This window comes from Helianthus annuus, chromosome 11 (genome assembly GCF_002127325.2).
Source record: "Helianthus annuus cultivar XRQ/B chromosome 11, HanXRQr2.0-SUNRISE, whole genome shotgun sequence".
Lineage (NCBI taxonomy): Eukaryota > Viridiplantae > Streptophyta > Magnoliopsida > Asterales > Asteraceae > Helianthus > Helianthus annuus.
The window spans coordinates 52432868-52451602 of record NC_035443.2 but is presented as its reverse complement, the minus strand read 5'-3'; the positions used below and the strand labels follow the sequence as shown (position 1 = coordinate 52451602).

General features: G+C 37.3%; 2 protein-coding genes across 2 annotated transcripts; both read left to right on the top strand.

The window, feature by feature from the left end:
- Positions 1-501: 501 nt before the first annotated feature.
- Positions 502-3523, top strand: LOC110890258 (trimethylguanosine synthase). Its single transcript, XM_022137854.2, has 6 exons — positions 502-656; positions 728-971; positions 2179-2314; positions 2478-2569; positions 2743-2866; positions 2951-3523. The coding sequence occupies exons 1-6, from the start codon at positions 602-604 to the stop codon at positions 3062-3064; spliced, it is 765 nt and encodes a 254-aa protein (XP_021993546.1). The 5' UTR covers positions 502-601; the 3' UTR covers positions 3065-3523.
- A 1912-nt stretch (positions 3524-5435) lies between these two features.
- LOC110890259 (protein SODIUM POTASSIUM ROOT DEFECTIVE 3) lies at positions 5436-7649 on the top strand. The gene is made up of 3 exons (XM_022137855.2): positions 5436-6478; positions 7188-7263; positions 7419-7649. The coding sequence occupies exons 1-3, from the start codon at positions 6167-6169 to the stop codon at positions 7553-7555; spliced, it is 525 nt and encodes a 174-aa protein (XP_021993547.1). The 5' UTR covers positions 5436-6166; the 3' UTR covers positions 7556-7649.
- The last annotated feature ends 11086 nt before the right edge of the window (positions 7650-18735 follow it).

The window sequence follows — 18735 nt, the reverse complement described above, 5'->3', positions numbered from 1 at the left end:
GTGATTTGTAAATCATTTAAAATCACTTATATTATCAACTCTTTTAACCCTTTTAAAGTCGCATTTATTTTTTCCTTTTCTATCTTTTCTTTTGATGTGAGAGCTTATTATACAAAAGATACCCATAGTATAATGTAACTTGTTAGGTGAATTGATAAAATGTTTGTATAACAAGGAACACATCTACAACAAAGAATTAATAGACCTACCAATCATTCTTTGGCTTAGTGGTAAGAAAAATTATTATCATATGGTATATTCGGTATCGGTATTTAGTGGTGCAACTATGAAGGGGTCGGAGGGGGAGCCCGATCCACCGAACTTTTTGCTCAGTAGTGTTATGTATGTATGTTTCGTATAAATTTTTTTAGGTATATACGTTTTCGACCCCCGGTTTTATAAAAAAATAACTTTTTTAGGTATATACTTTTAGGACCGGTGACTTTCAACCCTACGATGGAAATTTTCAAGCTTCGCCAGGTATATTCGGTACCAGTATCGTATAATTCAATACGGATATCAATTTTCCCTGTTTTACCCTAGTCCCAACCGAGTTCGTCTTCAACTCTGTGACTGAAGTTGAATAAAATAAGATACTGCAATGACAAGGGCAACTCGCCGATCAAAGAAGCGAAGAAAAGTTCTGAAACGGAAGTGTAAGACAATTCCTTGTAATTTTCCTTTACACAATCAATCCATCTGGAAACTAATTTTGTTTGGATAGCAGTGAATAAATGTAGACCTAACAAGGAATTAGAAGGTGTTATTAGCCCAAAGGTTAAGAAATACTGGCTGCAAAGGTACAGTTTATTCTCAAGGTACGATGAAGGTATAAAACTGGACGAAGAAGGATGGTTCTCCGTGACGCCGGAGGAAATTGCAGTCCGTCATGCACAGCGGAGTGTTGCAGGTGGAGTTGTTGTTGATTGCTTTGCTGGTATGGCTGGTAATTCCATTCAATTTGCTGCACTGTAAGTCCGTCCCAATGTTTGCATATTAGTTTGTTTTCACCTGAAAGTTTCACTATTTCTGGTTAATGGTTAATGATTATGATTGCTGCATTCAATTGAAATGGCATATAATTATGTTCTAAACCTAGGGTTTCAAATCCCTTTTGTGTTTATTGGTTAATGAATTCTATATTTTTTGAACGACGTGCCAACCACCGGGCGCTGTGGCCAAGGTCAGCCCCTTGACTCTCCCAGATGCGCGGAAACCTGACCTCCACCCGCCCAAAGGCATGACAGTGGAATAATCGGTAAAACCTCGCCTCCCATCCAAGACGAACCGGCGCCACCCGTATTCGTCCTTCGTCTGGATGCCGCAGAAAATAATGGGGAGAGTGGGAGTCGAACCTGGGTCACAAGGAACACCAAGTCTTTCCTCAATCACTCTACCACTACCTCATTGGCTAATGAATTCTATATTGATGTTATTTATTAGCATGTGTATAGATGATTTAATAACCACTACCACAATGTAATGTTTTAGGGTAATAAATGTCTTGCGTACTACATTATCCCCAAAACGATGAACCTTATGCTTTATGGAATCCGAATGCAAAGGCCAATTTAACTTGAGTTATAATAATTGTTTTTTGTATAGTTGTCGAAGGTGCAAGGCACACTCAAGGCGCAAAAGGTGAGCCTTGGGCCTAGGCATAAGCACCGTGAAAAGAGAGGGCCCCAAATAAGCAAGGCTCATAGCATAAGCATATCGATTTTAGACATGTTTTTTTAGGCTTGTTTAGGGCTATTTTAGGATAGTTTAGGCTGGTTCGAGGCCATTTTTTGATTTTTAGACTAGTTTGGCAGTATTTACAATATTAGGCTGAAATCTGGACAGGTTGAAGTGCCTGGATGGCCACTAGGCGTTTTCCCTGCTCTTTTCCTGGGCATGTGCCTATGTCGCCTTTGACAACTTTTGTTTTTTAATAATTGTGATAACCAGTAACCGGAAATGTTACGAGCCCCGCTAATACCCTGCCAACCAATGGGACTAAGTAATACGCAACTTGTGTTGGGTAGGCAGCCTTCATGGTTAAAAGGTAGAAACCATTGGAAGTTTGATTCTGCTAGAGGGAATCATGTGCTTAACATTGTGCCACTCCCTTGAAGATTGAATTATAGTAACTTTTGTTACCAATAATAATCTATTTTGAATGTGTGTACTTTGTAGGGGCTATCATGTTGTTGCCATAGATATTGATCCTAAAAAGGTTGAAATGGCATCAAACAACACAAAGATCTATGGCGTGGATAGCTATATTGATTTCATTGTGGGAGACTTTTTGCAACTAGCACCATCTCTTAAGGTATCATTGGTCATGCACACTAATTGATCTTACCGACAATTATAAAAAAAAAATGTCACTTAAGAATCTATAGTTTGTACTTGAAAATCAAGACCCGAATGATTAGTCACTTATAAGTTGTTATGCTATCTGAAACTGCATCATTTTGCATGTTTCTTGTTAGGGCAATGTAGCATTTCTTTCGCCACCATGGGGAGGTCCGTCATATAAAATGACGGAAAATTTTACTCTCAACTTGCTGAAGCCAGTGGACGGGTATACCATTGTTCCCTTTTATCATATTTTTTTTATCAAATGTTTTGAGTTTTCTTGATTAAATGACTATATAGTCGTGCTATGATGATATTTTATACTCTATAGCTATACATAGTTTAAAATGATAAATTATCATCATGCATATAAAAATTTTAACTGCACTTTATGTACAGGCACACATTGTTTCAAGTAGCTCAAACGATAACCCCGAACATCATAATGTTTTTGCCACGAAATGTGGATGTTTGCCAAGTTGAAGAACTCTCGTGGCTGTCTTCTCCCCCTCTAAATGTTGAGGTTATATATTTCTTTGTAATTTCATTTCGTGTGGTGCTTGCTTTATCCTTGCTGAATATTTCACAACTATATTGGTAATTTCAGATCGAAGAAAATTATGTACGGGGATTTTTAAAGGGTATAACGGCTTATTTTGGTAAAACTGCATATTGGGGTGTAGCTCAAGAGGCAAGTTCAGCTCATATCCGTGAGGTTTAAGGCATGGTTTATGCGTTACTGATGTATTCTGCAGTAGTATCACTCATTTAACTCATACTGGGAGTGCCTTCTTTCTGGATGAGTTCTGTACATTATAATATTAGGATTATAGAATCTATCTTATTGTTTGGGGATAGGTTTTTGTTAATTGTTTAGAATAACACAGCTAAATAGTGATGATGATGTGGCCATTTGGTCACAAATCAAGATCATGGGTGTTCATAAACCCGTTGAAACCGCTAAACGGTTGCAAATTGATCGGTTCAGCCAGGTTTGCGGTTTGATGGTTTAACGGGTTGGAACTTGGAACCACCTGCTGTTTAACCTTTATTATGACTTTTTAATTTTATTTTATTGGTCGGGCAGACCCAACCAAGCCCGACCGGTTTATGTGAGGATAAGATGATATTCTCTTCATGGGTAGGTTGTCATTGCCATCAATCAAGATCACTTCTTTTTGGTCCCCTGCTTCATTAATGATTGGTTGTTGTTACATCAATTCCAGGAGGATTTACTTCTTGGTACAATTTGTCATTGTTATTTATGTGATCATGCAATTGGTATAGTTAATGTCATATTGTTTTGGAGAAATATTGGTCTCTGATGTGAAAACTCAAAAAAAAGATTGGGGAACAATAAGACCAAAAGATAAGAGCTCCAAGTACAAATAAGTTTCCAACATCATACCCTATTGTTAATTAAACAAGACTACTACAACAACAACAACCATACCCAGTAAATCACACAAATAGCAAAGCTACCTATAGGGTCTGTGGAGGGTGGGATGTAGACAGACCTTGCCTCTATCCCTAGGGATAGAGAGGCTGCTTCCAGAGAGACCCTCGGCTCCAAAATGATAGACGGGTTGATTTGGGCATAAAAAACTTGCATTCGAGTCACTTGAGTATACTAATTATATGACGGGTTAGTTTGGGCCAACTCAAATGAAATAATGGGCCACTCATAAAATACTTTTTAACTTAAAATGGTTTCAAATGGGTGAGCAATGCCCACAACCATTAATTGTCGCCATCACCTATTGGTAATGACTTCTACTACCTAATGGTTGTTGATGCCACTGACGCAATTGTGGTCATTGACGACACAATTGTCGCTACTGCCACAGCCGCTGCCACCGCCTTGTTCGACACCACTACCAGCACAGTCATCTTCAGTGACTTTCTTATTAGCAACATAATAACGAGTGTGTACTCCATGACATGGTTTTCTAGGACTAGAGCCGGGGGTACAATTAGCATTTCTTTCTTGATTTGGTGTATGTACTTTGATAATGGTGTCAGAGACGGCGGAGACGGTAGTTTATCTTATATTTCTTGAAGCTTACATATTTATTATCATCGAAATAAGAAGAGCATTTAACAATTTGTCACGTTGTAACAGTCAACTCTTCAAACTTTCAGTTTCAAGTTACTAGCTTTTGTTCAACTTGGTGTTCATATGTACGTGTTCATTCGCAAATGATCAAGCTTTTCTTGGAGCTCTTCTATTGTGCAAATCGAGATAGGCTAATCAGTTGACCGTATTCCTAACTCTATTGTTGTTTGTTTGGCAACAAATTAGATCAACACTTGGTTTTATAAGTATTTAGAAAATTAAACACTTTTGGTGCATTTTGTTAGATCCAAATTCTACACTCACTAATCAAGTTAGTAGACATTTTTAAGGTTTACCCAAACAATTCTTTTGATGCATGTTTGTATGGTCCATATTGTGTTGGTTGCTTTGATTGGAGGATATCAACTATGCACATTAATTAATAAGCGTTGGGTCTTCATGGACACATCCTAGATTGATCCTAATGTCTTCATTGACACATTCTTTTCATATTTATATGGAAGACTGGTCCACTGGTCCTATGACAATAGCCCTGTCTATTCTACTCCAATCTGAGTCAGCTGGTTATCATTAAGACTAGTTCAAACTTAGAGCTAACTAGGTGGTGCAAATGTCCAACATTTGACAACCCTTGCATGAATAATATTGCTATTACAAATTTCTATGTATATAGTTTTTTTCTTTTATATTTTCTCCCTGTAACTACAATAGTTTTCTCATCATTTCATCTTACAAAAAGGTTTATTACTAGTATTTTTAGTATCTTTTGTTTTAAATCTCTGTGTCACACTTTATGTTATCTAGATACTATACTTTACATGTTAAGAAAAAAAATTTAAGATTCAGGGGGTGTCAGCGGGAGCAACCACTATCTTCCGGGTAGAGGAAAGGTTTGCCCCACCGCACCCTCCAGACTCTACCAAATTGCTATGCGTGTTATTTTACTTGGTATGTTTTTATATTTCCCTGAATTAATGGTACAAAATTCAGAAAAATGTATGTTAAGCCAGATGTTAAAGAAAAGCATGACATGTAAGAGCATTAGATGGTTCATATGATATTGGTACTGCCATAATGAAAAGCATGCTAGTAACCAGCAAAGGTTGTCTGGTCTGGTCCCCCAAACCCATCAAACTCACATTATAAAGTGTGGTCATGCTTCTATGTCTACTTATTTGTTTTCTTCTAAAACGAGCATAAAGACATGGACCCCTTTTTACTTCAATTCAAGATTCTCCTCCACTCACTTGATCTGACTCAGTACCAAACCATCTCTTTTGAGTTGACTCAGCAAGATAGGTCAAATATCAATGTACAACAACAATATTGAGAGGATCAGAAACCCTAGTACTATTTGTCAGGAACTGATCTCTTTAACTGTATTACTACTCCCTTTTGACCACCCAATTCTGTCTGTTCTTCAATGATTTTGATCTTTTACCCACCACCACTCTTGAATTTCCACCCACTGAATTAAAAAAGTAGCAGTTATTATACGTCTTTTTTTTTTTTACAGGTTTAGGGTTTATGGGTTCGAGAGTTCTTTCGTTTTCCATGTGGGTATACTGTCCTATTCCTATGCTCCAGCTTCTTCAATTCTCCATGCAATAAATTTTCTAATACTTCTGGTAGTTAAACATTTGATCCATTCAATTAAACCATAGGCATAGCAGCTGGTGTATATATTTATAATATACACCAACATCCTCATCATATATAGTCTGTCTTTTAAGTGTGTGTTTGAGTATGAACATGAACATGAAGGAAACTAAGAACATGAGGAGGTTGATCATGTGCCGGTCGCTTGACGCGACAACGTCTTGCATGATCCCCGATTGTCGGTCTGTTATTCGATCACGGAGGTCGAGTGATCAAACACTGGTTGAGCACACTAGGTTGTTGAGTAACACTAAGTACATTCGACTCGCAGAGGGTCGTGGCTACGTTGTGCCTGCAAGTAGGAGATCATTTTCGTCGTCTTCGTCAGCCGCTAACGCTAACGGTGTGAAGCTGGACCAGAATGGCCTCCCGTTATCGTCCACCAAACAAGTCTTTCAGGTCGGTTTTTTTTGTTGTCTTTCAAATTTAAGGTATTTGATCTTTCAAATTTGTTTACTTCCGGACGGGTTAAGGTATGGTTCTAGTTTAGGTATGGGTGGGTGAGCATGGTTTGGTTCGGTTCGGGTATAAGTCAAAACCGAAGAGCTACAATTGATGTTTCGGTTTGTAATTTTTAAGCCGGACCGTTTAGGTTATCAATAGTCCCGCTTTTTCCGTTTTTCGATTATGATGAAATCGGTTCAGTTCGTCATGGGTACAAGGCTGATAGGGCATTCTAGTTTTTTTTTGGGTGAAATTAAAAATAAATTGTTAATTATAATATAGAATTGAAGGGTGATGCAAAATCATGTTTTGGGTGAAATTAAAAATTAATAAATTTGTAATCTATGAAGAAATGAAAGGTGATGCAAATGATGAATTATTTACTAAAAATTTGCCAATACAGAATTTTTCATATATTATTTACAAAAATAAAAAAGTATTTTTTTAAAAAGCAATATTTTCATATATTATTTACAAAAATATATTATTTATAAATGTGGGTTTCAGTGATGTTAGGTTGTATTATAATCATATATTCAATGATGGCGTTGAGGTGGCGTTATGATTTTTTAAAAAGTCTACTTATTAATGCAACAATATAGTTTTTAATCATATTTAACATATTAATCATCAATTTATTTAAAAAAAAAAACTTTTTGAATAGGTGGTGGTGATGAGGGTATCCATTCATTGTCAAGGGTGTGCTGGTAAGGTCAAGAAACATTTATCCAAAATGGAAGGTGCAAATTACTCTTCAACTCTTCACAAAGATATTAAATTATTATTATTATTATTATTATTATTATTATTATTATTATTATTATTATTATTATTATTATTATTATTATTATTATTATTAATTCGAGACTTAATATTTATAATTGAATTATTACAGGAGTGACGTCGTTTAGCGTTGATCTGGAGACCAAGAGGGTAACAGTGATGGGACACGTGTCACCAGTGGCTGTGTTGGAAAGCATGTCGAAGGTGAAGAAAGCTGAGTTTTGGGCTCCTAACTTAATTTCTATGTAACATGTAACATAAAATTTAACTGGATCCTCTTTCTAAAATTATGATTGTATTTTTACGTTTCTTTATTATTTATTAAATTGAAACTTAAAAGTGATTTATCTCCTAAATTTTTTTTGTAAGGTGAATTTCTTTAATCCTTGTCGTTTGTAGGACTTGAACCCAAGACCTTTCCATTCCCAACCTAGGTGTTTTAAAGGCTTTGCCTTTGCCAATGGACCACCACCCCATTAGTATTTATCTCCTAAATTTAGGTTTAGATTTTAAGGGTGTAAGGGGCACTCCCCTAAGAGGGGAGTCCCCTCTCTTACGCATAACCAATCCTCGTGTGCCATGTCAACTCCCCTCTTAAACTCCCCTAACACCCTAAATTGATGGCGGCACTCCCCTCTTAGGTGACTTGGTTTTTATTAAAAAAAAAAAAGAAAATTTTCATTGGTCCACTCCTCCCTCTCTCCTCCCTCTCTCTTCGGTGACTTCCCACCGATTTCCTCCCTCTCTCCTACCTCACCGCCTTGATGGCGGCACCCCCCCTAATCGGCAAGCAGCTTCCCGCAAGGGGTCACCGCAGGTGCCCCGATCCCCCTAAAATAACTAGTACCAAGGCCACAACACTGCTAGCGACCACTAACACTGAAGTTGCGACGTGTTAGTGCGACATAAAACATAGAAAATAATAACTAAGTCGATTTAGGACCTGTGCGTCACGATGAACCTATCAAACGGAAAAAAATAGACGACCATAAAAACGTTGAACCACACACGCACGTTGAGTAATGTTAACTCGCAAAATTTAGAACGAAGCGTAAAATAAAACGTAAAAACGTTGAACCGCACATGAACGTTGCGTCATGTTAACTCGTAAAATTTAAAACAAAACGTAAAACGAATTTTTGCGAAATATGAAAAGCATAGGGTACCAAAGTTGAAAGTAAAAAAGTTCTTAGGTTAAATTAACAAAGATAAAAAGCTTTGTGGTTAAAAGTAAAAAACCAAAATAGTTTTAGATTAAAAGTGTAATTATATCAAATTTTTTGAAAACCTTTCTAAACATAAAGTACAACTACTCTATGTATCAACACGTTGATAATTTATAATGGATAAATATCAAGTATGTTAGCATCATAAAAACAACTCTCTCTAGAATATCAAAGGACGCCGGAGACTCAAAACTGACCGTCGCCGGAGGGCTCGACGGAGTGAAGTGTTTTGATATAGCGATCGAGGTCGCCTACCATCGGCTTGACCTTTGTCTCTATATTGATTTATCGGATCTCCCATTCGCCGTCTGGGACTGGTATCCTTTTCTAATCTGTTTGGTTTCGGAAATGTATTGCCAATAGCTCGACGAAAAGTGGTAAGTGGGATAGAGTGTGAGGTTTAACCTGAATTTCATATCGCTTGAGATTCTAAAATTACATTCCATTCTATTTTGTTTCTCCATTGTTTCCATTCGCTACTAGGATAGTTTCCGAGTGGGTGGGTTTTCTTTTTTGACATCGGGAACCTGTTCTTGACATGGCTGCCGGGCAAAACGAAAGAGTAGAAGGTGAGATTGAAGAACCATATGAGAACAATACTGAAGCAGAAGGAGCAGACAACGAAATTACTAAGGAGAATGCAACAACTTTCTATGTCTCAAATATACATCCCCACATTACTGACAGAGAGTTATGGACAGAGTGCAAAAATTACGGGCATATAGTTAACGCATATATTGCGAGAAAATTAGATAAGAGAGGGCATCGGTTTGGCTTTTTGAGGTTTGCTAACGTCAAGAATACTGAGAAAATGATAAAGGCATTAAATCAAATGAGCTTTTTCGGATGGAGGTTGAGAGCCAATGTGGCGAGGTTTGTTAAGATAAAGAAAAAAAACAGAAAGACATCAGAATAAAATGTGGGTAAAGAAACCAGTCAGCCAAGCTCAAAATGAAACAAGTATGGGAGGAACATATGACAAGTTTGTGGGTCAGGGTCGTACTTGGGCAAAGGTAGCCATGGGAAAGAAAGTTGATAGGGAGGAAGATTGTGACTTAACATTTGAAAATGAGTCAATACCACTCATTATGTGGAAAGGCAAATCAGTTATAGGGGAGTTAAAAAGTATAGAAGCACTCAGAAGAGTATCTACCATGAAGAGAATATTGGGTTTAAAAAATGCACAGGTAAGATACATCGGTGGTCTAAGGATAATTATAATTTTTCATTCAGATGTAAAGCTAAAAGAAATGATGTTGTATAAAGAGGAGGTTTGGAATGAATGGTTTAGCAGCCTGGAAATGTGGAATGGGGAAGATGTACCTTTTGAAAGAATAGCATGGCTTAGAATTAGGGGGTACCGCTACAGTTATGGATTAATGCAGTCTTTGACTGCATAGGGGAAAAGATTGGAAGGGTCGTTAAAAAATCAGAGGCGGATGAAAAAGACATGTGTTTTAAAGAAGATATGATCGGAGTTATTGTAAAACACGGGGGTACAATTAATGAAAAACTCAATATCAGATGGAAACACTTACAATTCGAGGTTTGGGTAACGGAGGTCCTCCAATTCTGGGTACCGGAATTTGTCAATGACCCGGAGATTATAATCAAACCAAATGTTGACCAGATGGACCCAGGTCCAACGGGAAACTCAGGAGATTATAGTCAGCCGGAAAATTTTCAATCGGAGGAAAAACAAGACGAGATTCCGATAGTAGTGGAACAGTCTCCGGTGCCGGAGAAAGAAGTTTTGGAAAACATAATGGTGGATAACAAAAAAACGGAGGCGGCACATGTGCAAATTGAATCAAATGATGCAGAGTACGAGGTGAATCTAGGAAATGTACAGTCATTAATGGGGGAGTCCACGTCAACAAATATGTGTGGATCAGGAGAACTAATAAGGAATATCTCTACTGGGCCTTCCATGTCAACCCATAAGAAAAGGAAAAGAATTAATTTATCTGAAGCCCGGTCCAATAGTCTAAAAGCCCAATCAGTGTTGGGTAAAGGGAGGATTCCTGATCTTAACATGGATTTATTAGATGATTCCAGATCTAGACCGAAGAAAAAGTTATTATTCAAAAACGAAAAATCAAAAAGAAGGAGAAATAAGGTCAGGATAAGGTTGTCTGAAGTAGATCTCAACAATTTAGAACATGAAGGTGAAGGGCTGGATGATGGATTAAATTCGGAATGGGAAGAAGAGGGCGGAACTGATACGTGTCAGGAGTATAATGAAGAATCATTTTCAGATGATAATCGAGAAGAAAATGGGGTGAACGACCAAGATTTGGAAAACGAAAAGGAGGCAACAGACGATATCGGAAAGAAAATCGGAGTAGATTTGGAAAAACATGATGATCTGGTAAAGAAAGTGGTTTCTGAAGATATGGTGGATGCTAGGACTCAATGAATTTCGGCACTATAAACATAAAAGGAGCAGGGGGTGCTGGAAAAGCAGCAGAAATCAGAGGTATGGTAATGAAGTATAATATATCTTTTTTGGCTATACAGGAGACACAGTTCAGGGATCTCCCCTTGAACAAAATTAAGAGATTTTGGGATAATTCAGGTTTTGAATTCGTTAAAATGGATGCGGATGGTAGGTCGGGGGGATTATTATCAATATGGAATCCGTGCATGTTTAAAAAGGATTTAGAAGTTAAAAAGCAAAATTACATCATAGTCAGGGGTCGTATCACAGGAGAAGACGTTGTTTTGGTAATTGTTAATGTCTATAGATCAACATTAAAAGTCAATAGAAGGAGGATGTGGGAAGAACTGTTGGATGCGAAGAATACTATACCGGGTAACTGGATTCTATTGGGAGACTTTAACGAGGTTAGATACCCCGAAGACAGATTTATCTCTTCTTTTGACGCAAATGGTGCACTATGTTTCCACAGCTTTATTAGCAGAGGGGGGCTTCAAGAATACAATATGGGGGGGGGGGATGAAGTACACGTTCTTATCCGGTGGCGGCTCTAATCTAAGTAAAATTGACAGAGTGCTTGCTTGTGATAATTTCATCGGTAGGTGACCGAATGCATCCTTATTAGCTTTAAACAGAAGCATTTCAGATCATAGTCCGTTAATACTTTCCACGGTTGACAACAGTTATGGCTCGTCTCTATTTAGACTGTTTAACAGTTGGTTTTCATTACCGGGTTTAGATGAAGCGGTGAAGAAAGGTCTCAATATAATTTGTGAAACAAGATTCAAAGACGAATTGGTGGCATTCAAACTTAAGGCAGTAAAAGATGAGTTGAGGATTTGGAGAAAAAATAGGAAAGAAAAAGAGGAGAAGGAAATGATAGAGGCCTAAAATAAGCTTAAAGATCTAGACAATCAGGCGGAAATTAGGTCACTGTCGGATATGGAAATCAGTTTATGGCACGAGTATAAAAATAAGATTAAAGTGTGGAATGAGAGAGTGGCCGCATATTTAATACAGAAAGCAAGATTGAAATGGGTGGAGTTAGGTGACGAAAATACTGGTTATTTTCACTCTTTAGTGAATAGTCATATTGCAAGGAATAAGATATGTGGGCTCTGGATTGATGGGGAATTGGTGTCGGATCCAAAAGTAATCAAAAATCAATTTTTGATGGCTTTCCAATCAAAATTCAAAGAACCAGTGGATGTGAGACCGAGAATAGGGGCTGGAGATTTTAAAGAGCTAAGTCCGGAGCAGGACGAGGGACTCATTGCGCCGTTTACAACAGAGGAAGTCTAGAATGCAGTCTGGAATTGTGGTAGTAACAAGTCACCGGGGCCAGATGGGATCACATTCAAGCTAATTAAAACTTATTGGGAGGAGTTGAAAGGTTTACTCATGGAAGTTATGAACCAGTTTTTCATTCATGGCTCGATACATCATACCTGCAGTGCATCGTTTATAGCCCTCATACCTAAGGTAATTGATCCTATAACTCTTTCTGATTTCAGACCAATTTCACTAGTCGGTGTGGTTAATAAAATAATTTTCAAAGTGTTGGCAAATAGAATGAAAGGTGTGATTAAGAGTGTGGTTTTAAAGGTCCAATCAGCCTTTATGTCGGAGAGAAATATAGTTGACGGGCCATTGATAATTAATGAAGTAATCGGTTGGGCAAAAAGAACGGGTAGGAGTTTGTTCGTCTTTAAGGCTGATATAGAAAAAGCCTACGATACACTAAATTGGAAATTCTTAATTACCGTCCTAACACATATGGGTTTTCCGCCGAGATGGAGGACCTGGGTAATGGGTATATTGTTTGCTGGAAGGGGATCGATATCGGTGAACGGTTCGCTGACTGGCGAATTCCAATATAAAAGAGGCTTAAGACAAGGGGACCAACTATCCCCCTTTCTTTTCATTACGGCTATGGAAGCATTGCACGTAATGATGGAGAGGGCTAAACGGAATAATATTTTTTCGGGTGTAAAGCTTACGAAGGATGGACCTTGTTTAACACACATGTTATACGCAGACGATTCAATTTTTATTGGAGAATGGGTTGAGGAGAATGTAAAGAATCTTAAAAGAATTTTACGAATATTCTTGTAGGATCGTTGTCGGACCCGAAACGAGTCGATCAGAGGTGTTCACTCAACATGAAAGGCGGAAACAGACATGATGAGTTGAATTCAGCTAGATAAACACTTTAACTGTTGTTTATATTGATCTGAAACAGTTTTACAGCAAGACGACATGTAACACCTCGAAAATTCATGTCCAATAATGTATCGACACGTGTCATAAGCTTTGAACGTGTGAGAGAGTACTTTAGAGGGACTAAAGTTGACAAACAAGGAAACTATGTGAATATAAGGGTCCAAAGTGACAACGATGGATAAATATATTTTAAAATAGCCCTACAAGATGTTTATACCCTTAAACAAATAAATCATGGATCATTCGAAGCGAATTGTGAAAGAAAGTGAGGAATTACAAACTACAGGGGTTAAAAGTGTCAACATGTTTATAGTATACCTCTGAGTGACCTTTTAGAAAACCCGAAGCTTTGTAATGATAAATTATACTCACTAGAATGTGTGATAAAAATTTCACAAGGTTTCGATTAAGTATGAGAAAGTTATGACAATGTTCGTATACGGGGGGTTAAAAGCGTCAACGTTGAAATTTAAGACTTTTCAGTGAACGTATGAATAACCGGGGACTTAACAAATTTGGTTTATGACTTGGGATCCTTAAAAGTCAAGTTTGGGGGTTTAAAGTGCAAGAAATGAGCTTAAAATCAAGTTTGGAAGGACCAGGGACCAAATGTGCAATATTTGAAACTTTGTAACTGGATCAGACACTCACACGGGGCGCGTAAGGTCCCTATGGATCCTTACGCGGGCCGCCAGAGTCCCCCAATATCAGAAATTCATCACAGCTGCCAGTTCAGTCCATTTAACCGACTTATAAGGGTTGTTTTCAATACCTGGAGCTTGTTTGATGGTTTTAAAAGGTCTAGGGACACTTGTAATCATTTGGATTCATTCATAGACTTGTTTGGCATGATCAAATTGCATCTAGAAACCTATATAAGGGCCATGAATTTGGGTTCTTCATTGCTCATTCACTTTTAAACTTCACAACTCACTTCTTGGAGGTTCCTGGAGCTCAAGACTCATCCATAGTGATCATTAGTCGTGCTTAGGACTATTGTAAGTATGCTTAACCTCCTTTAATTCAGTTTTGCTTAGTTAATTAGCATAAAGTCAAACTGTCGTAATTAAGATTTGACTTCGTCATTAATCTTAATTTCTCCAGTCAAATTCCAAATTGAAAGTACCTATGAGTTGGTAATTATGTGGGCAATAAACCCTTAAAAGGGCACCTTCTGATTCCCACTATAACTAGGTCAATTGTCGAGTCAAACTTGATTATAAAAAGTCAACAGGAAGCCTATTTTCAAATAAATGCATAATTAGCAATGTAAAATCTATGCAACCTGTTTTATCATTAATATAACTTGGTAATTAATGTAAGAACATGTCTAAACATGTTCAACTCGACAATTTTCAGTTTAGGCTCGGTTTGGGACCGAAAGTCGCATAGTTTGACTTCTGCTTTGACTTTCAGTTCTGACCCGTTTAAGCATGATTTAGAAATGCCTTAGAGCCTTATTAGGACCAAGTTACCTATAAGTATAACCCTCTGTGATTATACAACTTGGTTCATTAGTTATCCAATTCATATGCATGATTCCATTAAATGCTTAAATGTTGACTATTATGCCCTTATGACCTTAAAACATGAATTTTGAAAATGTAAAAGATTAGAGACCTTAGGTACTGATTTATAAACTTGTACCTAAAATTTGACATCAGTTTGAGGTCTAGATTAAGAGTTATGCTCATTAGCGTAATTAGAAAACTTTTTAGTAATTAAATGGCGTAATTAGCATATAGCCTATCTAAACCCAATTTTTGATACAAAACCTTATACCTACTGATGTAAAATAATATTTTGGGATTTTTGGAGATTTTTATTTATTTTTAGGCTGAGCATAACCTAGAGCTCTAAGCTTATTTCGGTAGTTGTCGGTTTTACCTTTTTAAGCTATAAAATGAGTTTTACCAAACCTTTTGATACCAAACCTTTTTCTACTGATCTAATATGATAAATACAATATTTTAAGCCTTCTAGAATAGTAAAAATATCAGCTTTCCTTTAAGAACCTGGAAATAGCTCAAAATCGCCATTTTAAGCGTTTTTAAGCGTTTTAAATGCATAGTACGTATTAAAACCATATTAGATATATAAGACTTGATACCTACTGATGTTTTAAGTAAATTTCTATACTTTATCAGTAAGCAAAAATTTTAAACTCAGAATTCCAGTTTTAACCTTTAAACCTTAAGTGAAATTACCAAAATGCCCCTTCGGTGCATAGTATGGTTAGAAATGATAAATTTCACATATAGGTTATACCCTACTGATGTAACTTAGTAAATTAAGTATTTTTACTGAGTATGTCAGATTCGAAACTCAGAATTATATTTAAACTCTTTTATAACCATTTAAATGACCAAAATGCCCTTACGGGGCATAATTTGAGTTTAAATACATTTGGGGCATAATAGAAGATATCTTACTGATGTCACAACATATTTAAGGCATATTAACTTAGGAAACTTGCATATGACTCATTTGGTTACCCGTTACGCACTTTTCGCGTTCGGAGCGGCGTATGTAATTAATTTGCATATAATAGCCGAACGGGCCAGACCATATCGTTTTTGTCTCAAAATCCAGAATGTGTTTAAGTTACCCATATTAAACAAGCACGCAAGCTTGTCGGGTCAAAACCACATTCTGAAACGGTCCTCGCTTTATCATGCGTTTGAACCGTATCTTCCTTTTGAAAACTAACCGGTCTAAGTCTAAACTTAATTAAAGACCCGTTAGGATTCTAATAGGTTATTAAAAACCTTCATTCCAGATTAGGAGCCCAGTAAAAGCTACGTGCACTTGCTGTATTTGATTTATACTTTGCTCAAGTAAATGCCCTTAACTTATTTTCCCTATACGGGCTTGGGATACGGTACTATAAAAGTACCGCTTAGTCAGGTGTATGTAGTCATTTAAATCGTATTGTGATTGATGTATTTACATAACCTGTTTGATATGTATTATTTGGTGTATGGCCCTTGGGGGTTAAATGACCATGTCCTGGATATCCTTGGCATCATTCAAAGAAATGGCCACGACCTAAGCACGGGGTGTAGGCGTACAGCTGACAGATGCATTATGTAAAAACTGGTATCCCACTTAAAGGAATCTACCTTGTGGGCATTATACCTGTGGCGTGTCAGTTAACTTAAGTCTGGCCTTATAAACCGGCCATAATGGATGACAAATGGGTAAAACTGTATACAAGATTATTTTAATTGCCCCAAGTTATAAAAATATTTTTGCCGAAGTGCATTCAAATAAATTTTCAACCTCTTTTCAAATTGAGTCAGTTAAGTTGTATTTACCAGTGTAAATTGACGTATTTTCCAAAAAGGCTAAAGTTCAGGTACTAGACGAAATAGGCTGGCTACTCCAGGCATCATTACTTAAGTCTCGCAAGCTTTAGATGTCAAAGTCTGTTGAACAGTTTTCCTTTTTATTTTGATCCGCCTGTGGATCTGTTTCGACTGTTTTGTGATACTTAAACATTACAATTTATTCAGTTGAAATAAATCTATCTTTTGCTTCCGCTGTGCATTTATATGTTGTGTTGTTTGACTATGATGATATCAATTACGTCACGATACTCCCCACCGGGCCCACCGGTGACACGTGGAAAGAAGGGGTGTGACAGGTTGGTATCAGAGCCAATACTGAGTGAATTAAACACTAGCCTTTTGTGTTTAATCTCAGTTACACAATTGCACATTCTTGAGTCTAGACAAAGAACTTAGGACTACTCCTGATTCGTTTTGTCCTTTATTTGTTTCCTTTGTTATTTTTCTGATTAGCCCTTGCATGGGCAAGTCATTTTCTGTTAGAAGTCCCGTTTAGGGCAACCATGTACTTGTTTAAATTTTAATGGGACGATTAGATTCCTATATTATAAGATCTACCATTATAATAAAATGGAAAAATCTAAAAAGGATAAGACCTAGCCATATGTCACCTAAAGACAGGGCCAAGATGGTAGTTCCTCAATTAGATTCAGATCCTTTTTAACATCTCAATTTAGGATTGCTCTGCGTTTAAATATTAAAGAGAATCTTAAAGGTAAAACCTAGCCTAAATGTCGTTGCAGACATGGCCAAGATGGTAAAACCTATTTAAAAGATTCAAATCCTTGTTAAACATCTGAAAGCATATTAATAGGCTTGACAAATGTGATTCGATAAAATCGCATAAGTCATTCTTAAATTGAGTTATTCTAAATTCCCTTATTTAAATAATCATCCCTTAAGGATGAAGTGCCCACAGACTATAATTAACGTCCTTTGAGACTAAAGACAGTGGTAGCCTACAACTCCCTGTCAAGAAAAGGTAATGAACTTCGATTCAAACCTTAATGCCTCAATTCCATAAAATCAGGGCTTATAAATTAAACTTGTCTACGTGACTAGGCCTCTTTGTGCTATTATTAACTTATAATTAGGGTTATGATAAAGATCCTGAATAATTATTAACTAGCATGTTTGTTAAAAAAACCATGATTAACAAATCATTTAAAACGATAAAACTGTATAAGCTTCCATATAAACCTTGTCCTCGTTTGACTTTATGTAGCAATTAAAGCTACATGGCTAGGTCGGAGGAAGTGAACAGTCATCCTCTGGAAAATCATGATGATGATAAGATTAATATAACTAGAGGGGAGCTCCGTACCCTGATTGATATAGCTGTATCTAAAGCTGTAGAGGAGCAATTCAAGGAGTTTAGTGGAACTCATAGTAGAACTTCTTCAGTACCCCACTCTAAGTCTGTCCCTAAAACTCATTCGGAAGCTCATAGCAAGCCACCCTCTAAGAAAGATGAACCCAAGAAAGAGAATGTTGAACATTCCTCAAACCAACACAGTGTTCCATCCAAGAGGATAGTGTTCGATGATGGAGCGCGTACCAAGTCCTGTACTTATAAGTACTTTATTTCCTGCAAACCCCATGATTTCACTGGGGAGAAAGGGGCGATCGATTGTATGACTTGGTTAGATGAAATGGACACTGTTGTTGATATCAGCGGTTGTGCTGAAAGGGATATAGTGAAGTATGTATCCTAATCGTTCAAGGGAGAGGCATTAGCTTGGTGGAAGTCTCTCATTCAAGCTGCTGGGAAGGTCCCACTCTACAATTTGTCGTGGGAACAGTTTGTTGCTCTCATTAAAGAGAATTACTGCCCTCAGCATGAGGTTGAAAGGATTGAATCAGATTTCTTATCATTGGTGATGAAGAATTTAGATTGTCAAGCTTACCTCACAAGTTTCAATACCCTGTCTAGGCTGGTTCCGTATCTAGTAACACCGGAACACCCAAGCGAATTGCTCGCTTCATTGGGGGTTTAGCCCCAGAAATCAAAGCCAGTGTTAAGGCTTCAAGACCTGCTACTTTAGATCAGCAGCTGATCTATCTTTATCCCTCACTTTAGATGCGGTCAGGCTAAGATCGCTCAAGAACTCTGAAGAGAGTAAGAGGAAGCGTGAGGAGGATAACTCACGAAGGTCTGAGAAGAAGCACAAAGGTAATACGGACCACAAG